Consider the following 17,146-nt stretch of genomic DNA (forward strand, 5'->3'; position numbering starts at 1 on the left):
TTTTCCTGAAATTTGATTCTGGGTGGTACAGCTTCTCATTGACTGTTGAAAGAATGAATGAGAATATGAATCTGAATGTATCCTTTATTGTCTATACTTCTTTTTAAAAAATTGTCATTTCATCAAGATGATGTTAAATTTTGAGCAATCCTTAACTTATTAAACCCCATCCACTTATTAAAACAATGTGTTGAACTTGCTATCAGAATAAATGTATATTTTCAAGTTTAGCTCAACATACTCTGTAAAGATTCATGTATTACCTTTGTGTATATTGTGGCGTATGGTCCTTTCTTTTTTAAAGAGAAGAGTCCCCTCAGAAGTGTTTTCTTTTTATTTAAGTAGCATCAATTCCTTGAGAGATTGGGCCACATTAACCACATCTCTCTCAATCCTAGAAATGGGAAGGAGCAGGCCATACCACCTCAGAATCCAAAGTGATATGTATGGGTTTATTATACATGTTTAGGAAAGCTTCTGGATCCATGAATTCTTCAGATTTGTACAAGTACTTTATTATTTGTTCTGGGATGAGCAATTCAGGTGCTAGTTGGTGCAAGTTATCCCCTGGTCCTTTAGCACTCACTTTCACAGTCTTTAAAAGGTGAATTGCCAGTTTGTGAGTCTGGGTGAGAAACTCGGTGATGACCTCTTCTAGGGACTGTGTCTGTGTGACATCATCGAGATACATGACTGGAGCTTTTATTTCTGATACATGCCATTGCATGAAGAGTCTTGTCGGGATGTTATGGGACACAACTATAATTTTCATCCCTTGGATAAAAAATTCTGTATCATTCTTTTTCTGGTCAAGATGATCTAAAAGAATTTGGTAAAGCATATCACTGGAGGACTCAAGGATATGCAGAATAGAAGTAGGATAGATGAGCAAAAACCCTGTCACTGCTTCTCCTATGTGAAGTTTTAAAGTTGACTGAAGCACTTGTTCATAGTAGTCAGCAATATTTTTTTTTTCTGTGTTTGCTGTTATCTTGGCCACAAGAAACATCCTATGAAGAAGGAATTTCTTGAGCTGTAGTCTTTGCTTCTCTTCCTGAAGATGCAAGTAATTGCCACGTGGAACTTGGGGCATTAGAACAGATTCCATTGGAAAAGTCCTTTTGCTGGTCTTTTGGGCATGGCCTGAGAAGGACATGATGGGTCTTATTCTTCTAGATGGTTCCAGTTTTTAGCTTATCACAATGTTTACATTATCAGGATACCTCTTCAGTGATGAATTTTTTTTTTATTTCTTCTGACCAAACAAATAAACAAATAAAGTTTCCCCTATTTGTCAAATGCTAATGTATAGCAAAATCCCTTCCCAGTGTTATCAACAATACTGTCTCTGAAATAAAACAGAATGTTAAAACAAGATTCAAATTATATATATATTTTTTAAGTTTATAATGAAATAACTAACATTCACATTGTAGGGAAAAACCCTCTAATACACTGAGGAGTGGGGAGAAGAAAGAACCTACTTTAGAGTAAGTTAAACTCTGTTTTTGTTTGCATTACTATTTTCTCCTTCAATTTATAGTGCATTTTTTCTCAGCCCCCATTCTTGAATCACACATGCATACACACACATGAATACACACATACATATACACAAGCTGCTGACAGTCACTGACCATAGCATCGGCATCACATTAAAATTTCATATATGTAATGATAATTATAGATTGTCCTTAATTTTTCAAATTTTTAAAAAGTGGTATTTTATGGTAATTTCCCAATTTTTTCTATAAATTTAACTGGTCAGTGAAATTTAAAAAAATCTGGGAAATTCTTAAACCTTAATTTCTTAATCTTTACTCAATATACTAAAAGTTAATACTATTGCTTGTATAATAACAGTAAATTTTTGAAGTAGTTTTGATTTTTTTTTACTCTAAAAAACATCAGAAATGGCTCTTTTTCCTTCTTTTTGTTGTTGTTGTTGTGGATATCAAATAATAACTTGTGTTACTTTTAACTTACTCTTCTCCCAAATCTCTTTTTCTTCCCTCCAGGTCATCTTAACATTTCTTTCCTTTTTCAAGTGCTTCTTGCTTTTACTTGCCCCCGAGGTCCTACTTGTCCTCCATCACTTTTCTAACTGCCAGTGTCTTGGGTGCTCCCAGCTGTTCGTATGTTCTATTCTCGTTTCCATGGTGCTTTAGTGAGTCAGGACGTCAGTGGTGTTAAAGGGCCAGAGCACACTGGCAAGTACCATTTCTTAATTTAATGATGTTATCTCAACAGACACCTCAACATCACAGTGAGGAAATGAGGGCTTCTTTTCTGGAAATGGCTTATTCTTAGCCAGGTGCCTATGGTAGTCAGACAGATGGCGGACCTGAACATCTTCCTAGACATATTCTTGTCTTTTCTTTTCACTTTTTGTTGACAATTTCTGGAAGAGAAAACTAAAGCATGGAGTAGTTATATACTTTGCACACAATTCAAACATGCTTTAAAGCAACCTCCCTACTCTATTTATGCACTAATTAAGTAAGAACGCATGTCGGATTCTGTATAATGGTGACTGCTTTAAGAAAATTCTTCTATAAGGTATTAATGTAGTGTAAATTTGTTAGTTTTTATAATAAAAAATAATAATACCATATCTTAAAACTGTATTCATTGGGGCTTTAACCATAATTTTAAAACAAGGTTAGAAAACACCCTTATTCAATTTTTAAAAAGCAAACCTTAGAGTATTTTTCCCCCTAAAGTTTCTGTTATCCAAACTTACGATCTGTTTTTAATGACATACAGTAATAAGAGGTGACTTCATAATTCTTTAATTGTGTGGTACATAAAAACTAATTCTTTACAGGGTCCATTTCATTGCTTCCTGAAATGATACAGTCTTTCCCAAGGCACATGGGAAACTTGTCACTGTTCACTCCAGGGCTTGTTTTCAGGCTCATCATTCCTACTACTTTGTAGATGTGATTGTGTTCACCACAACCTCCTTTATGGCCTTCTCTCCTCCCTTGGTTTCTATGACTCTGGACCTGCCTGAATTTCTTGCCAAATCTCTGTTTGTGGGGTTGCTCAGTTCCTTCTCACACTCAGCTCTGGGAAAAGCTGAGGCTCTGTGTTCATCCGTGCCCAAGTAGCTTAGCACCATCTTTTGTGAGGGCAGATGAGTGGTCCTCAATGTCATTCTTGCCTCCAAATTTAATGATCGACATTGCTGATTGACCATGGAGCCTTTCCTGCTCAGTCCAGCCATGGACTTGGACTCCTTCTCAATATAAGTTTCAAGGCAGATACAGTTAGTTTGTTGGGGTTGAGAAAGAAGAAAACAATGGAATTTCCATTGCAGTAATTTTTCTGTACAGAGAACTCCTAAATTGTAATCCTATTTACAACTCTTATCTTTGGATGTAGTGCTAACCTTTTAGACTTAAAATGCCAACATTTTTTATTATTATTCTCTGGATATTTCCTTTTACAAATATATGTGTCTCAGTTTACAATTTTCTCTCATCTCCAAGGCCAACATCCTAGATCTTATCTCTTCATGTTTCCTAAAAATTATCCCCCAACTCTATTCTGTTATTAAGTCTGTTTACTTTTTACTTTGAAATGTATCATAGGTTGTTGATTTCTCTGTAATCCTTGCTCTTTATTTGGATTTTAATAAGAATCTCCCACCCTCAGTATTTTCCACCTCACCTATTCAGCTAAGAACATGAAACTCTAAGACCTCATGACACATCTGCTTCCTAAAGCTCAGGAACTACTTTTTTTTTTTTTAAATAAAGTCTTTCCTGTTTACTTCCCTCCATAGAATGCTAGGAGAGGGTAATTCTATACATTTCTAAGTTTTGTGTGGTTCAACAGAACACATTTAGAATCAGTAGTTTTTACCACCAGAGATAATAAATAGCTTGGCATATATTTTCCCAATGTATTTTTCCATTTCTTGATGCATGTTTAGTTGCTGGGTTGTTGCTTGCACATTTTAGTTTCATTGTCACATCACAGTTAAAGGCAACTTACTTTGTTTTCTTGCCTTTCATCAATCATACTCTTAAGTGTCAAGAGTAAAGTTTTGAGAAGATAGGAATAGAAGCAACACACAGTGTGGGCAATTTTGTATGGGCTGGTTGTATGTAATTATACTTGATAATTGTACAAGCTCTGTGTGACAGACACTTGGCATTTGAATTCTCAGATGCCGCAGTAATTGTGTTCCATCGATTAAAGGCCAGTTATTTATCTTCAGGTGGCAAGTCAAGCAGAAGAGCTCCTCTGTCTGTCCAATGGGATAAGACATTGGTGTTTGTTTTCCCAGAGTGGTCTGTTAGAATAGATATCTAAGTTCAAACAACCGACAAGTAGCAGAACCTGAATGGAAACTGATAATGCTGAGGAGTCCTCTTTCAGATTTTCTACTATCCACTCTTATTATCCAGCCCATCTCACAGAAGTACACAGCGTGTATTTGTTACTCATGTCAAGCATGCACATTAATATTTACTATATACTTTATGCTCTGGTTTTATTTTCTAGAACCACGTGTTTCTGAAAAACAGACTCCCAGGATCCTTTATCTTTGTGAGACAGAAAGAAAGGATTAGAACAATTAAATACCACTAATTGATTATTTACCATGTGTCCTACACTAGATGCTTTTACACATATTAAGTAATTCAGTCTTCACTACAACCCTATAAGGCAGATAGAAATTTAGCCCACAATTATAGAAGATGAAACTAAAGCATGGGCTATTTAAGTGCTTTACACACAATTCACACATGCTCTCAGCAACCTCCCTGTTCTGTCTACCTAAGCTAAAGAGCAGGAAAATTATTCCCTCTCAGTATCCACGCTCACAGGACCATTCTTTGCTTCTCTATGATGTGACAGTTTTTCTAGAAATGAAGGCTACCTTGTGGTTTGGATAAATGAGATTGAAAACTCTTACCTCATACCTGTAATTCAACAAAATTGATTTACTGTCTTTAATCCCTCATTTATCCCAGGTTTATCTACACGTTTTGTGTGCCAGGTAACATCATGGGCATTGTAAGAAACACAAACATGGAAAACACCTGGTCCCTAATTTTAGGAGTTTGGAGTCCGGTAAGAGGTGTTGAGATCATGAATGACCATTGGGCAGGGGAAGACATAATATATACGGTGTGAATAATGTTCAGTGCTTTAGAAGCACTGAGGTAGAAAGGGTGCCTCTGGTTTTCTGGAAAGCTTAATGAATGAGCTTCTATTGGGCATGGCCTTCCCAGGGGGACAGAGCTGGAAAGTGGCTTTGTGAATGTTTCTGGAATTCATTTCTTTCTAATGGGAGGATGTGCATTGACTGACTTGCTTCTTTACTCTCTGGAATACCAGATCCCACTTTAAACTTTCACCAGTGCTCATATACTAGAGAAACAGAAAACTCTAAATCATTGCCACTAACGTTTTCTGTGTTTTCATATATCTAAATGATTAGCATGAAAATTCATGTTCTAAATAAATGGCTAACAACTGGGGTAGAGCCTTTCACTAAGATCACATGTGTAAACTATTAAGTAGACAATAAAACCCCCACTTGATTTAGCAGAGCAAAAAAGATGTTATCAAATCATGAGAAATTTGAAGATTTATATATAAAAAAAGAAAACTAGATTACCTTCTTCAGCATTGCTTCTCTTTGTCAAAAACATTATGGAGTAGTGTTTGGTAATTATTTATCATGGAGAGCACAGGCTAAAAATACTTTGTTATTCAATTCAAACATTTAGCATATATCTACTCTATGTAGAAAAATGCACCAGACGTTGTGGAGATGTTCTTGTAAATCAGATGTTGTATCTACATGTGAAAGAGTCATTTCTATGAGTAGATCTTAAAGTCTACACAATTACGCTTAGTACAGGACTGGCAAGGAGAAATATAATAAGGACATAAACAACAAACACAGAAAGCAAAAAAAATGCTGGAACAATTAAACCTGACTTGAAGAACTAGTATTTAAGTTGGACATGAAAAATGATATGATTTATGTGGGGGGTCGGAGTGGGGTAGGGAAGAGATGGGGATTAAGGAAGATACAGAACAGACTCTATAAGCAAGAAGTATAAAGAGCACATATATTATAGAGCTGGGAAATGTGGCACTTCGGTAAGAAAATGACAGTGGTATTGTGTAACTAGAGTGTAGTTCTCAAGCTATAGAATCTGCAGGTTTGTTAAATTGTAGATTCCTGGTCTCTAACCCTAAAAAGTCAGAGTTAGTACACTTGAAGTGTGGTCCAAAAATTTGCCTTTTTGACAAAAATTCTTCCAGTGTTTCCATTTAAGGAAGAATGGCCTGGCTTGTGGTGATTTAAACACTGGCCGTCTATTAGAATCATCTGGTGGAGAATTAAAGAAGAAGCCAGCTCCTGATTTGTATTTAATTAGTGTGAAAAGGAACTCGAGCATGTGTGTTTGTGAGAGCCTCTCCAGGTGATTCTAAGTATAGCCCCGAGTGAAACGGCTGGTCTAGGTTGGAGGGTGAATGGAAGGGAGACATGAAAAGGAGAAAAAAGAACTTGCAACTCTTTTGCAGAGGACTTGGATGCCACACTCAGAGGTATGAATTTTACTCTGTGGGTGGTAGGGAATCACTGGGACTTTTTGAGTGCCTATAATCATAACTGTGTTTTAGAAAGTTGCTTGTGAAGTGCAGAGGAATTAGAGATGGGAAATAGTGGAGGCAGCCAGAATACTTTTAAGAATTCTGCAGCTGGTGAATGAGTGCTCTCCTCTTCTGATAGTCAAAGAGTAAATTGGTTTAACTCTTCTCAAAAGTAATATAGTAATATGGATCGTGAGATTAAAATTTTCATACTCTAATGCCTCTTTTGGGTACATATCATGAATAAAATTATTGACAAACATTTTAATATTTGCAACGATGGTTATTGTAGGAATTTAGAGAGAATTTCGAAAAATTGAATGCATATATTAATTATGCAATACTGTGATGCCCTGAAATAATTTTTGAAGAATATTTTAAATGCACAGAAAACAGTTACTCTCAAAGTAAATAATATAATATGCTAAGTTGCATATAACATGTGATCCCCATTTTATTTTAAAAAAGACAACACAGAGAGAAATCTAACCAAATGTTAAAAATGGTGGAATTTGATGGCGATATTTGTTTTGCATTTAAAAAATTTCTCTAAGAATGTCTACATTACTATTCTATTAAAAAAATAACATTAAAAAACCCAATAGGCTGTGGTACTGGTTTGGTCCAAGGTAATACTGTGTTGCTCTGTTTGTGGACTGGGATAGTCTAGTTTGAGAGGCTGCTGATGGGTAGAAGCTGTACAAGGGAAGATTCTGGACCAAGTGGAACAAGAAGGATCAGCACTCAGGATGTCTGGGCTTACTGATTGGCAGTCAGAATGGGAAAACACAGAGATAGAAGATGGAGTTTTTATTTATTATTTTTTTTTATTTATTTTTTTTAAATTTTTTTTATTTTTTAATATATGAAATTTACTGTCAAATTGGTTTCCATACAACACCCAGTGCTCATCCCAAAAGGTGCCCTCCTCAATACCCATCACCCACCCTGCCCTCCCTCCCACCCCCCGAAGATGGAGTTTTTATCAAGACACAGTCCAGGAGCTTCAGTTTAGAAACACCTTGCATAAAGTGAGATCCTCTTTGTATGAGTAGCCTAAAGCCTACCACTGGGAGAAAGGTGGGTCTTTAAAGATTTTGGCAGTTGCTTAGAATGAGGACTGTATGAAAATCATCACCAAAGTAGACATGACTTGGCCAATTGGATGTGGGGGTGAGCTATGGAAATATTTAAAGAGGGTTCATGAATGTGAAGGTCAGTAGCTGGGAAGACTTATTTTTAAAATACAGATGGAGGATAAAGGAGAAAGCCCAGATTTGGGAAGAAAAATAATTTGTAACTATTATGTTGAAGTGGACTTTCCATAAGAACATCCAGGTAGAAATGCAATTAGGAGCCCAGAGATCTAGAAACGTCAGCATCATGATGCAAATTTGATCATCATCTGCACTCAGGGAAAAGTTGAAACCATGGGCACCAAGGTACTTGTGAAGTAATGACAGGAAAGGAAGAAGATGGAGAAAAAACCATATGAAACACTTAATTTTAAGAAGTGGGCAAATGAGAGCCAGTGAAAGATGCAACAGAACATCAGAGGTACATGGGAAACTAAGGAAACAGGGCCATGAAGGTCAATTAAGGAGAGACGTTTAAAAGTGAGTGATAGTGGTAAAATTCTAAAGAGAGGTAAAAAAACTTGAGGACTGAAGTGACTTTCTAGTATTGGCAATTGCAAGTGTCATAGAGACTTAACAAAAAAAAATCAATAAAATGAGAGGGAAGCCAGGTTATAGTTGTTGACTTGAGTCAATATAGAATAACTGGTCAAAGAGTAGTCTACTCCTCCCAAACATTTGGCAGTAAGAAGAATGAAAGCACTCTGGTAGTAAATTACAGAGGAAGAAGATTGTAGGGTAATTATCCTACAGTGATCCTAGGTTTTTCTCTATTAAAAACTAGCATACTGCATACTGTTCTTTTTTTTTTTTTTTTTAACTGCCATTGTGCCCAGCCAGGAAGGTGGAGTCTGAAAATCGAATGCTATATTGTAAGCTTTGAAAATATTGTTAGATCGTCAGCTTTAAACAGAGATTTTGGAGACCATAAATAACCCTGAACTCTGTATTGTATTTATTCTTCCTCCTTTATCAAATTTATGTTCTGCAAACAGAAGAGCCCCAAAGATATACAAATTACTAACATTTGGTGCACGTTGTGTCAGTGATCTAAACACAAGTCTTAACTTAGTTTTTCATGCCTTTAAAAACTTTGAGTTCTAATAACAAAGTTGCCTTCCACATAGAAAAGTCATTATGCTTGGAGTAGTATCTTTGTAATTTCAGCGCAAGTATCTACTTTGGTTCACATCATCTGTTATGCTAAAACACATCATCAATAAGCTAATATCTATTTTAGTGCTTGCTTTTGGTTTAATTTTGATCAATGTGCTGTGCAGAATGGAGAAAATGGAACTGAAAGAAGTTTAGAGTTGGAAGGAAACTTAGCATCACTGACATAGCATATTCCTTTTTCAGTTAAGGAAAACATGGCACAAAGACGCCAATTGATATTACTGCCATCAAGTAGCTTACCTTATATCAAGGTTGACAAAAACAACACGCATGAAATACGGAAGCAGTGAGATGATACTTCTTACTAGATTACTTTTCAGGAAATACGATAGATATTTCAATAAGTAGAGTTGTGCTATGGCTCTTCCAAAAAGGTACAGGAATCTGAATTTTGTGGTGTTCAGGAAGGAGTTGGGCAATATTTTTACACAGAGAAGTAATCTGAAGGGTGCCACACTTAATGGTTTTAATGTGTATTTAGGATATTTGGGGAGGGAAAATCCTAGAGTCAGAAATGCCTACTAAAATATTGTTATGTCCCATACATGTAATGAAGATTCAGGCTAGAATTTAAAACGTTGGAAAGTATTTCTGTTTACATGAAGAGTAATGTTAATATTCCAAGTCTAAGTAACTATATAATTTTTAATTTATGTATCCAGAGCAGCAGTAGGTAAAAAAAACATAGTGAAATATTTTTAAAGATTAGCTATGTCCTAGGTATCCAAACAGATTTTCCTTTATTTATCCATATCTTTATGATCCTGCAACCTTTCCAGCCTACACTAAATTTAAAGCCCTTTTGCCCATCCTAATTCAGGGAAATTTCATACTTTTTCAGAAGCTACACCCACCAACCTTAGTAGTTGTGGATGTTTGACAGCCTCATGAGAGACTATGCACCATTGTTTTAATATATGTAATCATAAGGTACAGTCACTTTTTTGTGAAGTGAGTTATAGAAAATGAACATATACTTGGGTAATTACTTCATTTGGGAGGACAAATTCACAGGCTCTACCGTGGCATCACAGTGGGGAAGTGTAGGCATCTGGTGCTCCATCATCATTCTTCAGCACTGGCATCTGCTAGAGATGCATGAATGCCTTTCTGGTCCATGCCTCATCTGTCACCCTAGTTCTTTGTCTCTATGACAGGCACCGCTCAGCTACATATGTGCCACCATTGACCCCATGGAAAAACTCTTTCGGTATGAATACTTATTCCAGGAGAGTCCCTAGACAAAGCTGTCTTGTACTCTGTGCCTTTGTGTGCTGAAACATGGATAATCATTTTGTCCCTCTGTTAGCCTTGAGAAGTTCTAAGCATCACATTTGATAAGATTATGGCTGAACCAAGAAGGTCTTAATTTCTAACCCAATGATCTAGTTAATAGAAACAATTATGATTTCTCTGTGAATATTTTATATTGACCCACAACTTTTCACTTTTCTTGGGCTGAGCCATTTCTACTATTTATGTGTTATATACTCAGAAAAATTCACTATTAATAGAAGATGAATAAAAGCATACTGATAAAGGCCAAATTCTCCGGCACCAGTAATCTTCATTGTCAAAAAGTAATGTCATTTGGATCAGTCACTTCTTAGAACTTTTAGCCAAACAACTTGAGTATTGATTGCTATAATTGTTTTTGTTTATGATTATAATTTTTCATTAAGGACAGTCTGACTTTGAGAGAGGCCACACTTTTTTGATTACGGTTTTCTGGGAAGGATAACTTTGTTTTTATCATAAACAGAGCTGAAAGTATAACATAACTTTCATATCTGGAAATTTTAGGGAACCTTTTTACAAGGTACAGAAATATCCTAGCCTTTTCATTGCTTGATGGGTTAAATCTCCAGTCTACTTCACAAAATATTGTACTTAGCTACCATGGACCTGTATTTAAGATCTATCTCGTGTGTGTGTATGTGTGTGCATGTGTGTGTTTGCGTGTGTGCCTTTTCAATGATAAGACAGTGCAGCAGTAAAAAGAAAGCATACTTTTAAGCTTCGGCTCTTGATTAAAGTCTATTTTGGACCCAGGCTCACCGGGTTGTGGGAAGTGATGTTTAATGAATTTCCAGAGGTGGAGGCCAGCAGTGTGACTTGTGTTCAGTAACACATTTTTGGTTGTTAGAAATTTGCTTCCAGTGATGTATTTGAGAACCAGACTAGTCTTACATGTTTTATAAGGTCATTCTCCAGGACCTGTGCCTCATAAAAAGAGGGAAATTCTTCTTGGTCATGATATTATTATATTGGAATCAAGTGCAGCTCTCTGGCCTAGTGCACATCCTTTTTGCCTTCAACTAGCTCTTTTCTTTGTGAACTAAGAATTAAAAAATCAGTAGTTTTTTTTTTTTTGACTGAAGATAACTTTACACTTATAACCTATACTTTGAAAAAGCTCATCTTGGGTGCCTGGGTGGCTCAGTCATTAAGCATCTGACTTTGGCTCAGGTCATGATCTCACGGTTGGTGAGCTTGAGCCCCGCATTGGGCAAAACACAAGGCCTGGTTTGATGAGCCTGCTTCTCTCCTTCTCTCTCCTTCTCTCACCGTCTCTTTTTCTCTCTCTCTGCCCCTCATGGGGTTCTCTCTCTCTCTCTGCCCCTTGTTCACTTGTGCCCTTTCTCTCTCTCTCTCTCAAAAAATAAATAAAAAGCTAATCTTAAAATCTTTTCAGGGAAAACTAAAGCATAGTCATGCTCTGCAACATTAAAAAAATATTATTAGGTTGTGATTGGTCTTTTCTGTTTGACTTATTAATGTGTTTTAAGTGGTATCATTTTACTATTATATTTTACAGTTAAGCCACTTTAATATAATGAAATATAAAGGTGGGCAATGAAAAGAACAAAAGGAAGTTTATGTTATGAAAATGAAAATTAAGAAGAGATTTCTGTTGGCAAGGTGATGGTAAAGTGGAATACAATTCAACTCTACCATACCGGGAGCTAGATTAAATCTTGAATGCTTTGTGTTATATGAGTAGAAAAGAATAATCCCTCTGAATACTTCATAACATCTGAGATGATTGAGTGTTGCTGCAAAAGTATCTGAGAAATGCAATCAGTGTGTCTGAAGCCAGCATCTATTTATCTTAAATTAATCATTTTTCTGAGTAGGTAGATGATAATCCCGGTGCTGGAGGCTGGTGTCTTTTTATTCATGGCGCAGTTAAAACTGGAGCTCTCTTAGATTGGTGGGCTATACAGTATGAAGGATCTCCAGCTGTAACTCTTTTGTAGGGTGATGGACTGCTTTTTCGGTTTTTCAGCATTATTTTGGGATTGGAAATCAGTAAATGTTTTGTTTTTTTTTTTAAACCCTTGACCACAATTAATTCTCTTTTACCTTCCTGCTCTGGGCATGGTATAAGCAAGGTGTTCTAAATATAAGGCAACATTTTTATTTTTCTCATTCACTATTAAATTTTCTAGTCCACAGAGTTCCCGTAACTCAAGTGAAAAAGGCTCTACTAAGTCACTAAAACTCTCTCGGTGTCAGGACCCCACTGTCAAGGCAAGCCACAGGCTGAAGGGCAGTGTGACAGCTCTGGTGCCACTGACCCCATGTGCCCATATGATACCACATCACAGACCGAGCCAATGAGTTTCCACTTAAATACACTCTCTTTCTTCCAAAAGGTAGGCTGGAGAAGTTGTCTGGTCTTTTAAAAAATAAGTACATATGTATGTATTTTAAAAGTAGAACTTATTTCCTAGGTTTTATCGGTGTTATATTATCAACTTTCCTGGGATAGAAGGTAGGGTAGCAAGAAGACGAGGTCTGTGTGTCCCCAAAATGAACAGTTTCCCAGTGATTTAGCCTTCTTTTCACTCCTGCTTTATGTCTCCAAGATATATGTGAATACATACACAGTTGTCAGGAGAAAGACTTTAGATGTCATGACCGCTAGCTGTGAGAGAGAAACAAAATTCAATGAAATGTGTAATATCAGTAGAAACTGTAGTCCTAATGGAAAGAATAATCTAAAAAAAAAAATCAGAACTGAATGAAATGGTTGAACATGTTGGATTTAATTTAGTGATCTAGTTAGCAGGATGAAAGTTAATCTAACTTAAAACTTAGGTATGGATCTGAATACATTTGGAATATAGGCTATGTGACTTTCAAAGGTTTTGTTTTTGTTTTTTGTTTTTGAGTGAAATGATGCTTTCTCATTTATTTTATTTTATCTTTTTAAATAGAAAATTTATTGTTTAATTGGTTTCCATACAACATCCAGTGCTCATCCTCAGAGCCCAGAGCCCATCACCCATTCCCCCCAACCCTTCAACCCTCATTTTGTTCTCAGTTTTTAACAGTCTCTTATGTTTTGGTTCCCTCCCTCTCTAACCTTTCTTTCTTTCTTTCTTTCTTTTTTTTTTCTTCCCCTCCCCCATGGTCTTCTGGTAAGTTTCTCAGGATCCACATAAGAGTGAAAACATATGGTATCTGTCTTTCTCTGTATGACTTATTTCACTTAGCATAACAGTCTCCAGTTCCATCCACGTTGCTACAAAAGGCCATTATTCATTCTTTCTCATTGCCACGTAGTACTCCATTGTGTATATAAACCACAATTTCTTTATCCATTCATCCGTTGATGGACATTTAGACTCTTTCCATACTTTGGCTATTGTTGAGAGTGCTGCTATAAACATTGGGCTACAAGTGCCCCTATGCATCAGTACTCCTGTATCCCTTGGGTAAATTCCTAGCAGTGCTATTGCTGGGTCATAGGGTAGATCTATTTTTAATTTTCTGAGGAACCTCCACACTGTTTTCCAGAGCGGCTACACCAATTTGCATTCCCACCAACAGTGCAAGAGGGTTCCCGTTTCTCCACATCCTCTCCAGCATCTGTAGTCTCCTGATTTGTTCATTTTGGCCACTCTGACTGGCGTGAGGTGATATCTGAGTGTGGTTTTGATTTGTATTTCCCTGATGAGGAGTGACATTGAGCATCTTTTCATGTGCCTGTTGGCCATCCGGATGTCTTCTTCAGAGAAGTGTCTATTCATGTTTTCTGCCCATTTCTTCACTGGGTTATTTGTTTTTCGGGTGTGGAGTTTGGTGAGCTCTTTATAGATTTTGGATACTAGCCCTTTGTCCGATATGTCATTTGCAAATATCTTTTGCCATTCCGTTGGTTTCCTTTTAGTTTTGTTGGTTGTTTCCTTTGCTGTGCAGAAGCTTTTTATCTTCATAAGGTCCCAGTAGTTCATTTTTGCTTTTAATTCCCTTGCCTTTGGGGATGTGTCAAGTAAGAAATTGCTGCGGCTGAGGTCAGAGAGGTCTTTTTCTGCTTTCTCCTCTAGGGTTTTGATGGTTTCCTGTCTCACATTCAGGTCCTTTATCCATTTTGAGTTTATTTTTGTGAATGGTGTGAGAAAGTGGTCTAGTTTCAACCTTCTGCATGTTGCTGTCCAGTTCTCCCAGCACCATTTGTTAAAGAGACTGTCTTTTTTTCCATTGGATGTTCTTTCTTGCTTTGTCAAAGATTAGTTGGCCATATGTTTGTGGGTCTAGTTCTGGGATTTCTATTCTATTCCATTGGTCTATGTGTCTGTTTTTGTGCCAATACAATGCTGTCTTGATGATGACAGCTTTGTAGTAGAGGCTAAAGTCTGGGATTGTGATGCCTCGTGCTTTGGTCTTCTTCTTCAAAATTACTTTGGCTATTCAGGGCCTTTTGTGGTTCCATATGAATTTTAGGATTGCTTGTTCTAGTTTCGAGAAGAATGCTGGTGCAATTTTGATTGGGATTGCATTGAATGTGTAGATACCCCTGGGTAGTATTGACATTTTGACAATATTTATTCTTCCAATCCATGAGCATGGAATGTTTTTCCATTTATTTATATCTTCTTCAATTTCCTTCATAAGCTTTCTATAGTTTTCAGCATACAGATCTTTTACATCTTTGGTTAGATTTATTCCTAGGTATTTTATGCTTCTTGGTGCAATTGTGAATGGGATCAGTTTCTTTATTTGTCTTTCTGTTGCTTCATTATTAGTGTATAAGAATGCAACTGATTTCTGTACATTGATTTTGTATCCTGCAACTTTACTAAATTCATGTATCAGTTCTAGCAGACTTTTGGTGGAGTCTATTGGATTTTCCATGTATAATATCATGTCATCTGCAAAAAGTGAAAGCTTGACTTCATCTTTGCCAATTTTGATGCCTTTGATTTCCTTTTGTTGTCTGATTGCTGATGCTAGAACTTCCAACACTATGTTAAACAACAGCGGTGAGAGTGGACATCCCTGTCGTGTTCCTGATCTCAGGGAAAAAGCTCTCAGTTTTTCCCCATTGATGATGATGTTAGCTGTGGGCTTTTCATAAATGGCTTTTATGATCTTTAAGTATGTTCCTTCTATCCCGACTTTCTCGAGGGTTTTTATTAAGAAAGGGTGCTGAATTTGGTCAAAGGCCTTTTCTGCATCGATTGACAGGATCATATGGTTCTTATCTTTTGTTTTATTAATGTGATGTATCGTGTTGATTGATTTGCAAATGTTGAACCAGCCCTGCATCCCAGGAATGAATCCCACTTGATCATGGTGAATAATTCTTTTTATATGCTGTTGAATTCGATTTGCTAGTATCTTATTGAGAATTTTTGCATCCATATTCATCAGGGATATTGGCCTGTAGTTCTCTTTTTTTACTGGGTCTCTGTCTGGTTTAGGAATCAAAGTAATACTGGCTTCATAGAATGAGTCTGGAAGTTTTCCTTCCCTTTCTATTTCTTGGAATAGCTTGAGAAGGATAGGTATTATCTCTGCTTTAAACGTCTGGTAGAACTCCCCTGGGAAGCCATCTGGTCCTGGACTCTTATTTAGTGGGAGACTTTTGATGACTGATTCAATTTCTTCGCTGGTTATGGGTCCGTTCGAGCTTTCTATTTCCTCCTGATTGAGTTTTGGAAGCGTGTGGGTGTTTAGGAATTTGTCCATTTCTTCCAGGTTGTCCAGTTTGTTGGCATATAATTTTTCATAGTATTCCCTGATAATTGTTTGTATCTCTGAGGGATTGGTTGTAATCATTCCATTTTCATTCATGATTTTATCTACTTGGGTCATCTCCCTTTTCTTTTTGAGAAGCCTGGCTAGAGGTTTATCAATTTTGTTTATTTTTTCAAAAAACCAACTCTTGGTTTCGTTGATCTGCTCTACAGTTTTTTTAGATTCTATATTGTTTATTTCTGCTCTGATCTTTATTATTTCTCTTCTTCTGCTTGATTTAGGCTGTCTTTGCTGTTCTGCTTCTATTTCCTTTAGGTGTGCTGTTAGATTTTGTATTTGGGATTTTTCTTGTTTCTTGAGATAGGCCTGGATTGCAATGTATTTTCCTCTCAGGACTGCCTTTGCTGCATCTCAAAGCGTTTGGATTCTTGTATTTTCATTTTCGTTTGTTTCCATATATTTTTTAATTTCTTCTCTAATTGCCTGGTTGACACATTCATTCTTTAGTAGGGTGTTCTTTAACCTCCATGCTTTTGGAGGTTTTCCAGACTTTTTCCTGTGGTTGATTTCAAGTTTTATAGCTTTGTGGTCTGAAAGTATGCATGGTATGATTTCAATTCTTGTATACTTATGAAGGGCTGTTTTGTGACCCAGTATGTGATCTATCTTGGAGAATGTTCCATGTGCACTCGAGAAGAAAGTATATTCTGTTGCTTTGGGATGCAGAGTTCTAAATACATCTGTCAAGTCCATCTGATCCAATGTATCATTCAGGGCCCTTGTTTCTTTATTGACCGTGTGTCTAGATGATCTATCCATTTCTGTAAGTGGGGTGTTAAAGTCCCCTGCAATGACCACATTCTTATCAATAAGGTTGCTTATGTTTGTGAGTAATTGTTTTATATATTTGGGGGCGCCCGTATTCGGCGCATAGACATTTATAATTGTTAGCTCTTCCTGATGGATAGACCCTGTGATTATTATATAATGCCCTTCTTCATCTCTTGTGACAGCCTTTAATTTAAAGTCTAGTTTGTCTGATATAAGTATGGCTACTCAGTTTCTTCTGACTTCCAGTGGTATGATAAATAGTTCTCCATCCCCTCACTCTCAATCTGAAGGTGTCCTCAGGTCTAAAATGAGTCTCTTGTAGACAGCAAATAGATGGGTCTTGTTTTTTTTTATCCATTCTGATACCCTGTCTTTTGGTTGGTGCA

General features: G+C 36.7%; 1 protein-coding gene across 1 annotated transcript; it reads right to left on the bottom strand.

The window, feature by feature from the left end:
- Positions 1–319: 319 nt before the first annotated feature.
- Positions 320–2,146, bottom strand: TEX47 (testis expressed 47). Its single transcript, XM_049641407.1, has 2 exons — positions 1,987–2,146; positions 320–1,348 (listed from the first exon to the last, which is right to left on the bottom strand). Exon 2 carries the CDS (start codon positions 1,154–1,156, stop codon positions 395–397), a length of 762 nt encoding a protein of 253 aa, XP_049497364.1. The 5' UTR covers positions 1,157–1,348; positions 1,987–2,146; the 3' UTR covers positions 320–394.
- Positions 2,147–17,146: the final 15,000 nt, after the last annotated feature.

The sequence above is a fragment of the Panthera uncia genome, chromosome A2, assembly GCF_023721935.1.
Source record: "Panthera uncia isolate 11264 chromosome A2, Puncia_PCG_1.0, whole genome shotgun sequence".
Lineage (NCBI taxonomy): Eukaryota > Metazoa > Chordata > Mammalia > Carnivora > Felidae > Panthera > Panthera uncia.